The 17,532-nt window shown below is 39.0% G+C and overlaps 1 protein-coding gene across 1 annotated transcript in view; it reads left to right on the forward strand.

Moving 5' to 3' along the window:
* CASC1 (cancer susceptibility 1) overlaps positions 1 to 17,532 on the forward strand; it is a 42,122-nt gene that overhangs the window by 8,456 nt on the left and 16,134 nt on the right. Inside the window, exons 5-7 of the mRNA XM_023755511.1 lie at positions 5,176 to 5,279; positions 7,617 to 7,932; positions 16,657 to 16,732. Coding sequence (XP_023611279.1) covers positions 5,176 to 5,279; positions 7,617 to 7,932; positions 16,657 to 16,732 — 496 coding nt within the window. The remainder of the gene's footprint in view (positions 1 to 5,175; positions 5,280 to 7,616; positions 7,933 to 16,656; positions 16,733 to 17,532) is intronic.

The following is a 17,532-nucleotide window of genomic DNA, read 5'->3' on the forward strand; positions in this document are numbered from 1 at the left end:
AGAAGGCTTAAACTTCACTAAATTTATTGTTAGCAATGATATTCATATTATAACTTTGCAATTATTTTATATTGTAAGAAAAAGCAAGTAAGGAAATATAATTATTAGTCAAGATGTTTATTGTATGAGAAAAGTGATACAGTATGTAAAAGAAAGTATTAGAAAAAAATACTGTAATGTTGCCCTGGCCGGTTTGGCTCAGTGGTTAGAAGTGTCTCGGGTTAGATTCCCAGTCAAGAGCACATACCTGGGTTGCAGGTTAGATCCTGGCGCTGGTTGGGAGCCAATGTGGAAGGTAACCAATTGTTGTCTCTCTCACATCAGTGTTTCAAACTCTCACACTCTCCCTCTCCCTCCCTCTCCTCCCTCCCTTCCACTCTCTCTCTAAAATATCAATGGAAAAAATATACTCAGGTGAGGATTGACAAAAAAAAAATACTGTAATATATATAAAACAGAAATATCAGTATGAACTCTATTTTTATTCCATATAAAGGAGTCAGGTAATTAGGGTAAATGGCTAATTCCAGGTCTGTGGCAAGGAAAGTGAAAGATAAGGTTGTTATTTAAAGACTAGTGGCCTGTTGCACGAAGATTTGCGCAATAGGCCTTCCTTTCCCTGGCTGCCAGCACCGGTTTTCCTCCAGCACCCGGGACCCGGGACCCGGGACCCAGGCCTTTGGTCCGGCCGCAGCGGAGAAGCCAAGCCTCGCTGCTCCGGCCACAGAAGTGAGGCTTGGCTTCTCCACTGCGGCCGCAACGAGGCTTGGCTTCTCTGCTCGGGCTGCAGCAGCGAGGCTTGGCCCCCAGTGACCCAGGCCCCCAGCCCCTCCTTGAGTGGAGGCCAGGCTCCTAGCCACTCCTTGAGCGGAGCCCAGGCCCTCAGCCCTCCTTGAGCGGAGGCCAGGGCCAGCAGGAAGATTGGTTTCCTCCGTCGCCGGGAGCGACCCAAGCCTGCTTGCTCCAGCTCTGCCGCCGCTGCCATCTTCAGTCATCTTCAGTCTTTGCTCCACACCTGCGTATGCAAATTAACCACCATCTTTGTTGGGTTAATTTGCATACTCATCCTGATTGGCTGGTGGGCATAGCAGAGTGGCACCGATTTGCATGTTTCTCTTTTATTAGTGTAGATTAGTGTAGATGAGGTTGAGTTTTCTTGTTCAAGAAAGCAAATAAATGCTCAAAGTCTAATGGAGTCATATCCAGAGGGACATGACTAGCTTAAAGAGTCTCCCACTAGTTCAATTTGGGACAATATGAATATCAGGAAGAATAATGACTAAAATTGATTATAACACATTGAATAAATGAAAATCCATGAGTCTATAGTGATACTCCAAAAGAAAGGAGGGAAGTGGGGTGGGGAGTGGGGGAGAACAGTTATATACAGAAGAATACTAACTGATAAATGTAGGAGAAATGGTCAGTTAGAAGAACCACCATTTTTCAATCCCTAATGTAATAATTAATAAGGATCATCAATGGCTACCTAAATAGTTAGTGAAAAGTTGAGTTGTTAAGGAACACATTTTGTGGTATTCTCATAGTGCCAAACTATTAGACCACAGATTACTCCTTACTGATTGGGAAAAATTTACTTTGCAATATGGAGCTGTGAGTAGTTACCACCCTAACCAAGTGATGAAATCCACATAATTAATAGTGGGACATAATACACCTCCTGAAGAACACAACAAAACCTATGATGCCTTCTTGCTAAAAGTGGTTTCATCTGAATCTAATTAAACCTATCTAGACCTAACTTCTAGTACACAAAAAATAAGGAGGTAGAGGAGCAAGTTAAACAATACCATGTGGAAACAATCAGATAAATCCATAATGTGGAACAATTAGACAAGGCAATTATCCTGGACACTTCAAAAAGTTAATTTCACAGGAAAAAGCAGTGGGGGCAGGGGAGTATCTCTTTTAAAAAAAGCAATCAATCCCCAATATGTTTAAGTTTTTATTTTATAGCAACCAAATACATATTAACTTATTTAAGCCCGTTAAGAGAGCAGTAGGCATCACACTATGTTAGTCTTTATTAAAACATACTTAAGAACATTCTTAACTTGTATGTTTAATGTTAGATACCAAGTATTGGACTAGTAAAATATATAACTCATTTGGATTTTATAAACTGGATATTTTGTTTCTAACCTTGATATATTCAGAAATAGGCAAACTTATGCAGTAGCATAATTATGTTTTAATAAGGTGCAGATAAAGTAGCATGTGTATAGTTAGAATGAAAAGTCATGATAAGGTTAACATTGAAAAAGGTGACATAATAGTAATCCATACATGCTACCTGGGTATGTAGGGCAACTTTAATCCTTAGACACCTAAGGAGAAACTGAGTGAAAAAGGGAAAGCATATTTAATTAAGTAAATATATTTGTATCATTTTGAGATTTTTGAAAGCAGTTGTTTGATTTTGATTGCACCTCATTTTTACTCAAATAACTCTTGTAAGTAATGAAGGGAATCCAACACTTAAGATGAAGTAACTTATCTAAGTTGTATAATTTATGAGGCCTCTGATCTTTTTTTTAAAATTAAATCTTTATTGTTCAGATTATTACAGTTGTTCCTCTTTTTTTTTCCCCCATAGCTCCCCTCCACCCAGTTCCCACCCCACCCTCTGCCCTTACCCCTCCCACTGTCCTCATCCATAGGTGTATGATTTTTTTCCAGTCTCTTCCTGCACCCCACACCCATTTCCCCCCAAGAATTGTCAGTCCACTCCCTTTCCATGCCCCTGGTTCTATTATATTCACCAGTTTACTCTGTTCATCAGATTATTTATTCATTTGATTTTTTGATTCACTTGTTGATAGATATGTATTTGCTATTCATAATTTTTATCTTTACCTTTTTCTTCTTCCTCTTCTTAAAGAATACCTTTCAGCATTTCATATAATGCTGGTTTGGTGGTGATGAACTCCTTTAGCTTTTTCTTATCTGTGAAGCTCTTTATCTGACCTTCAATTCTGAATGATAGCTTTGCTAGATAAAGTAATCTTGGTTGTAGGTCTTTGCTATTCATCACTTTGAATATTTCTTGCCACACTCTTCTGGCCTGCAAAGTTTCTGTTGAGAAATCAGCTGACAGTCGTATGGGAACTCCCTTGTAGGTAACTGACTGTTTTTCTCTTGCTGCTTTTAAGATTCTCTCTTTGTCTTTTGCTCTTGGCATTTTTTTTTATTTTTTATTTTTTTAAAAATATATTTTATTGATTTATTTATTGAGAGGAAGGGAAAGGGATAGAGAGTTAGAAACATCGATGAGAGAGAAACATCGATCAGCTGCCTCCTGCACACCCCCTATTGGGGATGTGCCTGCAACCAAGGTACATGCCCTTGACCGGAATTGAACCTGGGACCCTTCAGTCCGCAGGCCGACGCTCTATCCACTGAGTCAAACCGGTTAGGGCTGCTCTTGGCATTTTAATTATGATGTGTCTTGGTGTGGTCCTCTTTGGATTCCTCTTGTTTGGGGTTCTCTGCGCTTCCTGGACTTGTAAGTCTATTTCTTTCACCAGGTAGGGGAAGTTTTCTGCATTATTTCTTCAAATAGATTTTCAATATCTTGCCCTCTCTCTTCTTCTGGCAACCCTATAATTCGGATGTTGGTACGCTTGAAGTTGTCCCAGAGGCTCCTTACACTATCTTCGTATTTTTGGATTCTTTTTGCTTTTTGCTTTTCTGGTTGGGTGTATTTTGCTTCCTCGTATTTCAAATCGTTGACTTGATTCTTTGGATCCTCTTGTCTGCTGTTGGATCTCTGTATATTATTCTTTATTTCAGTCAGTGTATGCTTAATTTCTAGTTGGTCTTTTTTCATATCCTGCAGGGTCTCACTAAATTTATCGGTGGTTTCCAGAAAATTCTTGAAAAACCTTATAACCATGGTTTTGAACTCTATATCCAGTCGTTTGCTTTCCTCCATTTCTGTCATTTGTGACCTGTTTCTTTGTCACCTCATTTTTTCTGCTTCCCTGTGTTGGTAGAGTGGCTTTCTCTGCTAGGTGTCCTATAGGGCCCAGTGGCTCAGCCTCCCCAATTACCTGAGGTGGACACTTTTGGTGCACCCCTTTGTGGGCTTTGTGCACAGTCTGGTAGTTAAGCCTTGATTGTTGTTGGTATCACTGGGAGGAATTGACCTCCAGGCCAATTAGCTGTGAGAATCAGCTGTGTCTGCAGTGGGAGAACTTCTGTGCTGGAGACACCCCTCTGGGGCAAGACTTGCTTCAGTGGGGCTTTGTTGCTCACTGAGTCTGCCCCCTGAGTGTGTCCCTTATGGATCTGAGGAGTTGTAATCTGGATGGTCCCACTCTGACCACTGGGTACACTGGCTCTTGGATCTAAGGAGGTGCTAATTTAGCCTCTGCCTGAGGCTACCCAGCAGGAGCAACGAAGAGATCTGCAGATTCCCCTTCCTTTTTTGGGGTTTGGAGGTGCCCAGATGAGGCCCAGCTGTGAAGCAATGCAAGCTGCTGTGGGGCCTTGGGCCTTCTCTTGGAAGTTTTGGGTCTGTCTGGCCCAGCTGCAATTTGTTAGGTAATTTGCAGATTGCAAAGGGCCAGGGCATTCATATGCAAAAGCCTCTGTTGCAGCTAGGGTGGGGTGGGGTCTCAGGGAATCAACAGGGCGGAGCAAGCAGCTATGGCTGATCCTCAGCCCTGCCCTAAGGGGCCCCGCGTCTCAGTGTCCCGGTAATTGCTGCCAGCACCTCTGAGGGAAAGCCGCCCTCAAGTTTCGAGTTCTGCCTGCTGCCAAACAGTCCAGTTTCTCCCCGTATGAGTCCTGGGTCCCCAGAGACTTCCCGGGACTGGAGTTCAGAGCAGTTGGGAGCTTGTGACTCCCTCCCAATTCAAAAAGACAGCCGCATCCTCAGGTGCCAGCCCCTTTCCGTGTGCGCTCGAGCCTCCGTACCTCTGCACTTTACTTCCTCAGCTCCTCTGAATCTCAGTGTGCTTTTCTCTTTCCTTCTAGTTGTAGAATTTCCACTCAGCCAGCCTTCCTATGGTTCTGGATGATGTCCGTTTTGTCTTTTCGTTATATTTTTGAAGTTGTTGTGGGAGGCAGCAATTTCCGGTGTTTACCTATGCCGCCATCTTGGTTTCTCAGGCCTCTGATCTTTTATAATGTTTTCTTGTTCTCTTCCAGCAAGCTAGTACTTTAGCAGATCTGGACACTGGAAATATGGAAAAAGTCATTCGGGATGAAAATATTACCCTGTATATATGGGCAAACCTCAAGAAGAATCCAAGGTATTCCCACAGGAGATGCAGGAGGTTGAAAGACATCAGAGTCACATCATGGTGGCCAGCATATGCCTGTTGAATCACAGCATGGCATCCTTGGAAAAAAACCCATATTAAGAAATCAACCATGTGGGGTTTTGAATCATAGACCTGCCTTTTATCTTGGGCAAGTTACTAGCTTTGTTGAGCTTTAGTATGTCAACAGTACACTGATGATTATATTACTTAATAGGATTGGGTTGAGGATTAAATATTAATGCATGTAAAGGTCATAGCACTGTGTCTAATACAAATATAAACTGAATAAATATCAGGTCTTCCCCTTCTCTTCACCTCCTGAGGTAGACATGGTAGGTACTTTCTACATGGCAATCTCAAACTTAAAAAAAAAATTTTTTGTGAACTGTTAAAAATAATTCCACAAAAGAACACTTTCATATATTTTACTAGAGGCTCGGTGCATGAAATTCGTGCATGGAAGAGGGGGTCCCCTCAGCCCAGCCTGCACCCTCTCCAATCTGAGACCCCTTGGGGGATGTCTGACTGCTGGGGATCTGGCCTAAACCAGCAGTCGGACATCCCTCTTACAATCCTGGACCTGGCTCCTAATCACTCACCTGCCTGCCTGCCTGGCCGTCCCTAACTTCCCCCCCCCCCCCACCGCCGGCCTGATCGCCCCTTACTGCCTCTGTGTGCCAGCCTAATCGCCCCTAACTGCCCCCCCTCCTGGCCTGGTCACCCTTAACTTCCCCCTGCTGCCAGTTCAGGTCTCCCCCAACTGCCCCCTCCCTGCCGGCCTGGTCACTCCTAACTGCCCCCCCCCACTGGCCGGGTCACCCCATGCAACCTGCTGTTCAGTTGTTTGGTCATCCCTCACTAACCCCCCTGCTGGCCTGGTCGCCCCACACAGCCTGATTGTTCAGTCGTTTGTTAGTCCCTCACTAACCCCCCTGCCAGCCTGGTCGTAGGCAGCCATCTTGTGAGGGTGTGAGGGTTAATTTGCATATTACCTCTTTATTATATAGAATTTTTAGCTGTTTATGTTTTCCCAATTATTTTTAACAAAGTAATAGCTTCCTGAGGAATGACAGTAATAATGCTAAATTCATGATCACTCAGTTGCTGCTTGATCTCAAATATTTCAAAATCACTGAATTAGTATGGCACTATGTTTAAGAAAAAATTACCGGAGTAAAAATTAGGAGGTTCTGGTCTCAGCTCTGAAAAGACTAGTCATATTACAATGGAAGAAACTGGATTTTATTTTTGACATTTAGTAAAAGGAAGCAAGAAAGTATTTTCCACATTGCATTTGCTACAAAGTTCTCTGTGGTTTACATCTAAATTAGAGACAATGAGCAATATAACTTTTTTATTATGAAATATGTTATATACTGAAGAGTGAAGAGAATTAATCTTTATAATTTTAAAAGAGTAAAAGGAAAATGAATAGCCCTTTATTAACTACCCAGGTCTAAGAAGAGAATTAGGGGTCCTTTTACTAAGATATCAAGTAGTGGAGGCAGAAAACATTCTGTTTTATTTTGATGGTGATGGTGAGGGGGGTTGTAGGGAGGGACTTGTTGAGTTTGAAGTACCTATAAAATATAAAAGTGCAACTGTCTGAAAGACTTAAGAGAAATCTGAGATTGATTATGGGGAGTCATTAGCATATAAATCAATAGTTCTTAACTTTTGGGGAGTCATAAACTCTTATGAACTTTAAATTATTCTATATGCTCACATATATAGGGTGTCCCCCAAAATGCATCTATACTTTAACAGCTGAGAGCTCAATTTTGAAAATGAAATGTATTTTAATAAACACTGCCTTTATAATTATTCAAAGTGTGTACATACATGTTTTGGGGGCACCCTATATATAAGGGCATTTTGGGACCTCTGAAAGTTCCGTTAGGATGTTTCTTCTCCCTACTCAACCCTAGGAAACATAGAACTCATGTTAAAAACTAATCATTTAAATGATCATTGAAGCCATAGAAGTAATATCTAAGGATATTATGTAGAAGGAGAAGCAAAGGGCCTGGGATAGAGAGCTGAGTAATATCAACATTTAAGGGATGGTTAGGAAGATGGCCATATAGAGGAAACAGAGAAGGAGCTGCCCATGATGGAGAAAACAGTTGGGTTATGGATCCCAAGAGTGTGTTTTGAGGTATATAATGTTAGCAACTGGGTCTAAACCCTGCAAAGAAAGCAAGTCAGGGTGGGGATTCAAAACTGGCAAAATTAAAGTGGAGAGATACTACTTAGGTATAAATTTGCAATAGTTCTAGCGTTTCCCTGGGCCTCATCTTTTTTGTTACAATCAATTATTAACAGGCACAGAAGTATCAAATGCAATGAAATACAAATTGGATTTGAAATTCCAAGGATATTAGCATCAAGTGACATTGCTCTACGACTCCTACATACTCGCTATGATCATGTCACGCCACTGCGCCCTGTTCCGATAATATTAAACGATCACACTCCCCTGGAATCTCCCTCTGTCCAAGATGAAGTTAGTGTTGAACAATCAGCAATCAGCAAAGAGCTCCAAGAAGAGTATAAACAACCAGAAAATGAGTCTAACTTAGTCCAGGAGGAAGAAACAAAATCTGAAGAACAAGATGATGATACTGTTGGAGTACACGCAGTAAGACACATTTAAATGTATATTTTTTTTCTTTATGTAATAAATGTTTATTATATTCCCCTGAAGCATTCTCAAGATTTTTTTTCCCTAAACAACTAGAAATTGTCCAAAATCCATCTTCTTGCCAGTGGTCTAATTTTGAGTGTGTATTTTCTATTACTGGTCACTGTTCATAGTTGAGCCTGTTGCTTCAACATCCTAAAGTTCCAGATAGGAGATGCTCACTTTTAGTTTAGGGATACTCCTGAACAGCTTTGAAGCCATTTAATTTTTTGTGTTTATTATACTTCAAATTCACTTTTTGTGTATTTGTTATATTTCAAACTCACTTAAGGGAACTTGCCATTAAATGGAACTTTGTAGTAAATACTTTCGCAAACTGAGGGATTAGCTTATATTACTGTTACTTCCTCAGCTTCTGGTTTTGTAAGAACGAATATTATAAAGTCAAAATTAGTTTTTTAAAACTATTGTACCCCTCTTAAAACTTGACATCTTTAGATATAATAACATATTGAGTAATTTAGTAATATCCCTTTAAGTTTCTGCTTTCCTTTCTTAAGCTACTTACTTATTAAGTTAGAATAAATGGTTTATAATTTAGCTCTTTTGTTTGGCTATAAGCAGTTTGCATTTTAGGGAGGACCAGGAAGAGCAGGTTTTCCTATAAGTGCTTAAGACATGAACTATATTGGTTTATTTAACACAGATAAGGGTTAAGAATTAGATTGAATGTAAGTTTCAAATCAGAATAGGAATTAAGAACATAGTGAATTGAAAATTCCATTTTAAATATTATATCAAAATAAATTATAAAAATTCTATAGCATATATAAAATAGACATAACATGATGGTCAGTACAAAGAATAGTATTTAGAGTGTGATTACAACCTTGTAGAAATTAAAAAGGCATAAGAAGAGGAAAACCCAAAAACCTGTATATAGCTGATATTTTAGGGAAAATAAGTGATTTGCTCTTTAAAAATTGGTCACTTAAAAATATTCTTTTAAAAATTTATCTTTATTGTGAAAATATTACAAATGTCCCCCTATTACCTCCCTCCACCCAGCTACTACCCCACCCCAGGCCTTGCCCTCTTTCTTGTCTGTGTCCATGGGTTATGCATATCTATACTAATAAAAGGGTAATATGCTAATCAGACCAGACATCTTCCGGATGACCTTCTGGACGTCCTTCCAGACAAAGCCATGGTGACAGGGCTGAGGCAGAGGCGATCAGGCCAGCAGGGGAGAGCAGTTAGAGGGATCAGGCCAGCAGGCAGGCAGGCAAGCAGTTAGGAGCCAGCAGTCCTGGATTGCGAGAGAGATGTCCGACTGCCGGTTTAGAGCCTAAACCAGCAGTCGGACATCTCCTGAGGGGTCCCAGATTGGAGAGGGACCATGCATGAATTTCGTGCACCAGGCTTCTAGTCTATAATAATAAATGGGTAATATGTTAATTAGACTGGACATCTTCTGGATGTCCTTCCTGACGAAGCTGGGGCTGGAGGGAAGCCAGCCTAGGTCCCGGGTGCCTGTGGGCAGCTGAAGGAGGGAAGCAGCCCAGGTGCTGGGTGCTGGAGGGGAGCTGGTGCTGGCAGCTGGGGGAAGAAAGACCTACTCTTGCACAAATTTTCATGCATTGGGCCTCTAGTATGCATAAAAGTTCTTTGGTTAATCTCTCCTGCCCCTTCTTCCTCCTTCCCTCTGAGATTCATTAGTCTGTTCTATGCATCCATGTCTCTGGGCCTGTTTTGTTCATTAGATTCCACATATAAGTGAGATCATATGGTATTTGTCTTTCTTTGACTGGCTTATTTCACTTAGCATAATACTTTTCAGGTCCCTCCATGCTGTCTCATAGGGTAAGAGATCCTTCTTTTTCACAGCTTTAAGCAATTCTATAGCTTAAAAAAAATAGTTTACCTCTTAGGCAGCTTGTTAGCTTTACTAGTGGTCAACAATACTTCCAGTTCTCTTCCCTTTCTGGGACATACAAGACCATTGCATTCCTCGCCCTCTTGAAGTTAAGTGTGACTGTGTGATTTGCTATAGATGATAAGATGTAAGTAGAAGTGACATATTGATTTCTAAATGGGGGTGGGGGAAAGGGGGTAAAAGTGAGTAAATGGGCCCTGGACTTAACATTATTTAAATATGCAGTAAACAAACAAACACACAATCCATTAACTTTAAATTTGACAGGGTTTGTGATTGGCAATTCATGAAAACAAAGAATGAATTAAAAATGTATCAAAATCATATGAAAAGAGTATCCAAAAGTGTTTGGTCTTGATCTGATAAAAATATTGGATAATATCTCCCCTCCAGCTCCTTGATCATAATTAGTATTTTACATTATTTATTTAAATTGGGAAATAATAATTAAAAAGTATATAATGTGAGATATTGTAATTACATGGCAAACACTATGTTTTTCTTTTCACTGATTTATATGCACATATAGCTTATCAGAACCTGTACTTTTCTATAGTAAGATACCTAAGATGTATTTTTAAGATATTATTTCCATGTTATAAAACTGTATTTGCAATAGGATTCTGATTTTGTGAGGGGGAAAATACTTATTTGTGAATGTATAGAAAAAAATCTGGATGCCTTGTCATTAGAGGAAGGGAGATAGAATGGTGGTATTTTACCAATGATTAAAAAAATTCTATTTACACTTCTTCATTATTTTAATTTTCAGTAAATAATTTCTGAACACACATTACTTTCCAAATAGAAAATAAAATAATGTGTTTTCCTTTTTGGTTTCCAAGGGGGAAAAAGCATGATAGGCCTCTAAGACACCCACTTGCTATTCTGTGAAATTCCCTACCTCTGATCATCTCTTCCACCCTAACTTCTACTCATCTCTCAAGACTTAAATTTTACATCCACAAAGTTCTGCCCTTATTTTCAGACTAAACCAGATACCTCTCTACTATGCTCATGTCATTCTGTTTAATTCTTTCTTACCTTAAACATGAAATTATGACTTTGAGGGCAAGAATATCTTGGTAGGCTTCAGACTTACAGTAAGCATAGGGCCTGGTACATGATAGGGACCCAATAAATGTTTATTGAATGAGTAAAGGGATAAGTGAATGAATGGATGGTCAAATGATTAAAAGTAGACCCTGACTTGAGTCTGTGGTGAACAACTTGCATAAGAACAGTCACCCAATGGCAACTGTAAATGAAAAACTAAAAAATAAATGAATTTTTAAAAAGGAAAAAAATTATCATACAGCTACAACAACAGCAAAAAAGGACCCATATCAAAGGTTCAGCCACTACCCGCATGAACATTATTCTGTTTTGGAAAATATTTAAGACCTTTTCAATTACAGTCGGGTGTCCTGAGAGCCATATCTGCCATGTGGAATCCACCAGCTTGTCCCAGGAGATTCTTGGGACCCTCTGCTCAGCAGGCCTGCACCCCGTAGTGACCTGCCTGGCCCCCGTAGTGACCTGCCTGGCCCCCTTCCACCCTGCATTCCATTTGGAACTCGGTGAATTTGAAGCAGTAGTTATGAATGGTGGTTAGGTTTGAGTTCCTTTATAATCACAGCAGTATCGGGACTATCATAACCCAAAATGTTATTCATACCTCTGTTTGCTTTGGGTGGCAAAAATGTATTCTAAATTTAAAAAACTGGCATATCAACTCATGAAATGTAACTTGTCTGTGTGTGTTGTACTAGTATATGTGTTTCTGCGAGTGTCTGTGTAAATTGGGGGGCTCCCTGAAAGATCAGTAGGTGCACTTACTATGTTTTGGCTTTAGAGGAAGAGATTTCTCTACTTTTGCATCTTTTTTAAGGGTAAACCACTTACCGTTATAATTTTAGGTTAGCATATTTAAATATTACAATTCTCATATCTTTTAAATGAATTCAGAGGCTGATTTCAAGTTATTAGTATAATAATGTAGGAATTTATGGTAAAAAATAGCCAACTTGTAATCACAAATAACAAATATTTAGTACTTTATAAGTTTAAAAAAGAAATCTCTTCTTAGATTTAGAAAATGGTCCAAATGATCTTTCCTTTTCCATAGATCTATTAAGAACTTTGCCACTAGAGGGCTCTTAATACCATAATTTAGTTAATTTAAATGTGTAATAATAATAACACAATAATATTGTAGGTATACTGACTTCCCATTAAATATATTTTACAAATTTTTAGAAACGCATAATTTAAGTATACCACATTTGTGATAAATGTTTTTTTAAAAAAATTTAATCAGCAATATTTTAGTGATCCTAAGGGGAATTCCTGATAGTATGTGGATCTTTGAACTTTTTAAAGTTCAACTTAAAAAAAGTCCTTGCCTTTAAGATACTGTTAAACAGATACAAGATTTACCATAAATATGGGTATATATTATATATTTAATATGAATGTATATTCATAAATGGATGTATAAAAATATGAACATGTATTTATATAGAGAAAGCATTTACTAAGTACCTTCTATAAGGAATTCAACATGATCATTGTTTTTAATGAGCTAACAATCTTGTGGAGGAGTAACAGTTATTATATGTTCTGATATGTAAAATGAGAGCGATTATGTGTGGGAGTTAAGATAAAAGTATCCAAAAGAAAAAACTGGAGTGAACAGAGGGGAAGTCTTCTCTGTTGAGGTGGCATTAGAGCGAAGTCTTCTGATAGGCAAGGAGGAGCTTCCATGTGAAGGCGAGGCAGCTGTTCTAGGGAGGGAAAAGTGTGGAGCCAGGAAATAGCTGTAGAGATTTGGGGACTTGTTGGCATCATCACGGACAGATTAAAACTCCGGGACTAGCCCAGGTGAAAAGCCTAACATTAACACTCAGCAGCGTCCACTTTCTACAAAGTCACTTCAGCAACCCATTTCCATGCTCATGCCCTGGATCTTGTTCTTATTCCTGGACCTTGTTCGTATCTTTTTACTTGGTTCAATAAATGCCTAGCTCTATATGCTAGGCACTGCTCTGGTCCTCAGGGGAGAGAGGTGAAAGGACGAATGAGATTTCTGCTCTCACGATGTACAGACAAGTCAGGAAAAACCAAGGGCAAATAAGAAAAACTGGACAATAGCAGGGAGTCATAAATGACATGCACATAATTACAGTAAACAGGCTTATGCGATAGGGAGTTACTAGATTGGGTGGTTAGGGGGGACTTGTATGATGAGTTATTATTTAAGCTGAGACCCAAATGACCAGAAAGGATAAGCTCTATGATAATTAGGTGAAAATATTATAGTCTACAATTACTGTAAAGGTCACAAGACAGAAATGAAGACCAGGAAGACGGCCAGTGGACGGATGGATGGATGGTGGGTAAGGAAGTGGTATGTGATGATGTGAGAGAGGGAAGCAGAAGCCAAATGTAACAGGGAATGCAGGCCACAGTAACAAGTTCAGATTTTATTGTAAATGCATGGGAAGCCATTAGAGGGTTGTAAGTAGAAGAGTGGCGTGATCTGATTTATGAAAGGTTATTCTGGCTGCTACGCAGAGATTGAGTTGTGAGGGGCCCGCGTAGGGAAAGCACAGTATCTAGTGCTTAGGAGGCATGAGAAGTCAAGGTGGCTTGGACCAAGGTGGTAGTAAGACATGGAAAGGTGGATATGTTTGGGATTGGTTTTGGAGGCAAAAAATCTGGCTGAGTTTTTATTTTGGGAAACAAAGCAGATGGTGGTTTAATTTACTGAGATGGATAGGAATGGGCTGAGTTGGTTGTGAGTAACAGTGTAAAAAGAGTTTTGTTTTGGTCATGGCAAGTTTGGGACACACAAATGGAAATGTCAATCAGGTAAGCAAATGTGAACCTGGAGATCTGAGAGAAGTCAGACACAGCTGAGGTCCCTGTGCAGATCCTGCACTTTTTCCAGTTAAGCAATACAGGGTAAGTGAGGCCTCCAGAACCTCACTAGCATAGATTTGGGAACCCCTCGCCTATGGATGGTATTCAAGCTACAGGATTGAATGAGATTTCAGCAAACTCAGGGTAATAATTCTTAGCTGTTACTCAAAATGAAGCAGTGATGCTAAATTTTCAAAATTCATCTTTAATTCCTTATCAAAAGCCAGTTCAAACAATTTATTCTGAAGCTCTGATACAATTTAAATTATCTTTTGATGAAAAAAAAAATTGGATTTCAGATCAGCAAATTCTTTTGTATAGATCTTTTGATGGAATAAAATTCAAGACATTCTATCAAATTTGTAAAGTGTTCATTGCTGACATTTTGCAATGTGCAATATTGAGATCACCTACACCATTCATAATTGTTCATATCAGTCACCTACTATCTTTTCAGATCCTTGCATGATTTTTGTCGCCTTTGATTAGTTTAGTTATGTTTTTACATGTAAGTCTTTTATCTATCTGGACTTTATTTTAGTGTAAAGTGGGGAGAAAGAATATAAATTTCTTTGATTTAAAATTTTAGCCAGCTATCTCAAAACACCATATCAATCTAAGCTTTTCCCCACTGATCTGAAATGCCATACGCTAAGTTCCCAAGTGGATCCTAAGGTCTATATCTGGAATCTCTATTCTGTTTCCAGTGATCTTATTCATGATCCAGGTCACATTTTCATATCAAAATCAAATTGCAAATAGACTAAAAGAATTTCCATGTGACAATATCTGTGCATTTATCAAATTGCAGTGAAAAATACTTTGCTATTGTTCCATGAAACTCTTCCACATCATAAGCCAATTCCTATATCTATTGAGCTTTGTGTGATGGAAAGTTATATTTTCGCTACCTTCTCTGCTTCATATTCTGTCAATATTTCCAGGCAAAAATTTTTAGAAAATGTTTATTTTTTAGTAGATTTATTAGAAACCTAAAATCCTATATAATAAAAGAATAATATGCAAATTGACCCTAATGGCAGAATGATCGTGATATCATTCAGTATGCCAATATTAACATACACACCAAATTTTTATAGCAGTGCTTCATTTATCTAGTGCTTTACAGTAGACAAAATTCTTTACTTCTCTATTATTTGACCCTTAGAGCAATTATCTCCTGAAGCTTCAGTTTCCTTTTTGGTAAAATTAGGATAACAGCTATTTCTTAGGATTGTTTGCAAGATGTATTCATATGTGTGGCACACAGTTGAGTACCAAATACAGTGGGACCTGGGTTCTTGAACTTAATTTGTTATGGAAGGCTGTTTGAAAATCGAATCTTTTTTTTCCATTAGAAATTATGTAAATTGAATTAATCTGGTCCAGATTCCCAAATGATTCCATGTCTAATGTACTATATCACCTATAAACAAACACTTTAAAAACAAAAAGCTCATGAAATGAAAATTTAACAGAATGCAAATGAAATATAAAATGCAAAATGACATATACACTAGAACTTTAATGTTGAGAGCAACAAAAGCAAAACAAACAAAAAAAAAACAAAAAAAAAATATTCACAGTACAATTTCCTGAGATGTTAACATGAGATTTAGTGGTAAACTGACTCATACTCATACATTCTCTTTTTTGTCACCTGAGAGATGCATGAATCTTTATTGATCAGACAGATATCAGCATGAAAGGATTGTCTGGTCCAGAACTAAAGTTTGGTTGGACAACTGAGACATTTTTTTCTGTGAACAACTTAGTTGAGAACTGAATTGTTTGAGATGGGAGATGTTCAACAATTGAGGTATGACTGTATGTTGTTAGATCAGAGGCTCCTAATGGTTAAATGACTTACTCAAGGTCACAAAGGTAACTTAGTGGCAGATTGAGATATACATTCTAATCATATTGTCCTCCTAGTGTAGTACTAGAGGTCTGGTGCATGAAATTTGTGCACGGAGGGGGGGGGTCCCTTAGCCAAGCCTGCACCCTCTCCAATCCAGGACCCCTCGGGGGATGTCGGACTGCCTGTTTAACATCCTTCTCGCAATCCGGGACTGCTGGCTCCTAACCACTCTCCTGCTTATCTGATCACCCCTAACCACTTCTGCCTGCTGGCCTGATCACCTCTAACCGCCTCTATCTGCCAGCCTGATTGCCCCCTAACTGCTCCCTCGTGCCAGCCTGATCATCCCCTAACTGCTCCCCCCTGCTGGCCTGATTGCTCCTTAACTTCTCTCCCCCCTGCCAGCCTGATAGCCCCTAACCACCTCTGCCTCGGCCCCTGCCACCATGGCTTTGTCCATCAGGATGTCCGGAAGATGTCCAGAAGATGTTCGGTTTAATGAGCATATTACCCTTTTATTAGTATATATTCCTTTTACTACCCTCGAGTATAATGGGATTTTCTATTTACTTGGTACACAGCATCTTTCATTTCCTTGACAGGCTTACCCAAAAGTAGGCTTTGGAATTACTCTATCAGACAGCTGATTGCACAAATCAAGCAAAATCTATAACTTGGCAAAACCCTAAATGCAAATGTAAACTATTTCTATAGCTTGCATTGCTTCCTAGTGTCTCTGTTTTACACAGGACAGTGTTCAGCAGAGAATCTGAGCAGGCTGGCTCCTGCTTCCGTGAAGTTCTGTGGAGATGTGCTCTCATTTTGATTGGCTTTTAAACTATGTTTTTTTAAGTTCATTTTTATGCCAGAGCAAGTGTTAATTAGGAGACTTAGAATTAAGGTAACAAGTGTCTGCAATGGGAACTGAAACAGAGGAGAATGGATTTGGGCTGAAGAAGACACTGACAATCACACCCACCTGTCCTTGTGTTTTCTTTAGAGTTTTGTCGAGGAAGAACCTGAAAGCACAAAACAAGACCTGGAGATGAAAATATTAAATGAAAGAGTTCCAACAGGTATTCTTCTAACTTACATGTTTAACTTTATTGGGATTTTCCTGCTTACAAAAGAAAGGCAGGATCATTGTAAATCCAGATGTTGCAGAAATATATTTAAAGTGAAAATTCTTCACAATACCTCTTCTGAACTAATCAATGTTAACAATTCTTTTATTTGTTCTTGCTTCCTCTCCTCTCCTCTCCTATTCTCTCTCTCTCTCTCTCTCTCTCAAAAAAAAATAGTTTTATTGATTTCAGCATGGAAGGGAGAGGAAGAGAGAGACAGAAACATCAATGATGAGAGAGAATCATTGATCAGCTGCCTCCTGTATGCCCCCTACTGGGGATCGAGCCTGCAACCCCAGCACGTGCCCTTGACTGGAATTGAACCTAGGACCCTTCAGTTCACAGGCTGATGTTCTATCCACTGAGCCAAACCAGCTAGGACTCTCTTGATTTTTAATAAAATCATGGGATCATATCATACAAATATTTTTTTCCAACCTAACAATATTTGTAATGCTAAATCACGTTATATATATATATATATATATATATATATATATATATATATATATAGAACACAATACAGATGCTACTTAAATGAATAATATTTAACATTATTCTAAGTCAGAACTCATTGGTAACCTTATCTTTTTTAGTAGCACTATAATTCCATCCAATAATGGAACATTATTTAAATCGTTATTGATAGACAGTAAGGTTATTTCTTTTTTTTTCTTTTTTTAAATAAATCTTTATTGTTCAGATTATTACAGTTGTTCTTCTTTTTTCCGCCAATAGCTCCCCTCCACCCA

Source organism: Myotis lucifugus, unplaced genomic scaffold (assembly GCF_000147115.1).
Source record: "Myotis lucifugus unplaced genomic scaffold, Myoluc2.0 scaffold_78, whole genome shotgun sequence".
NCBI classification, from domain to species: domain Eukaryota; kingdom Metazoa; phylum Chordata; class Mammalia; order Chiroptera; family Vespertilionidae; genus Myotis; species Myotis lucifugus.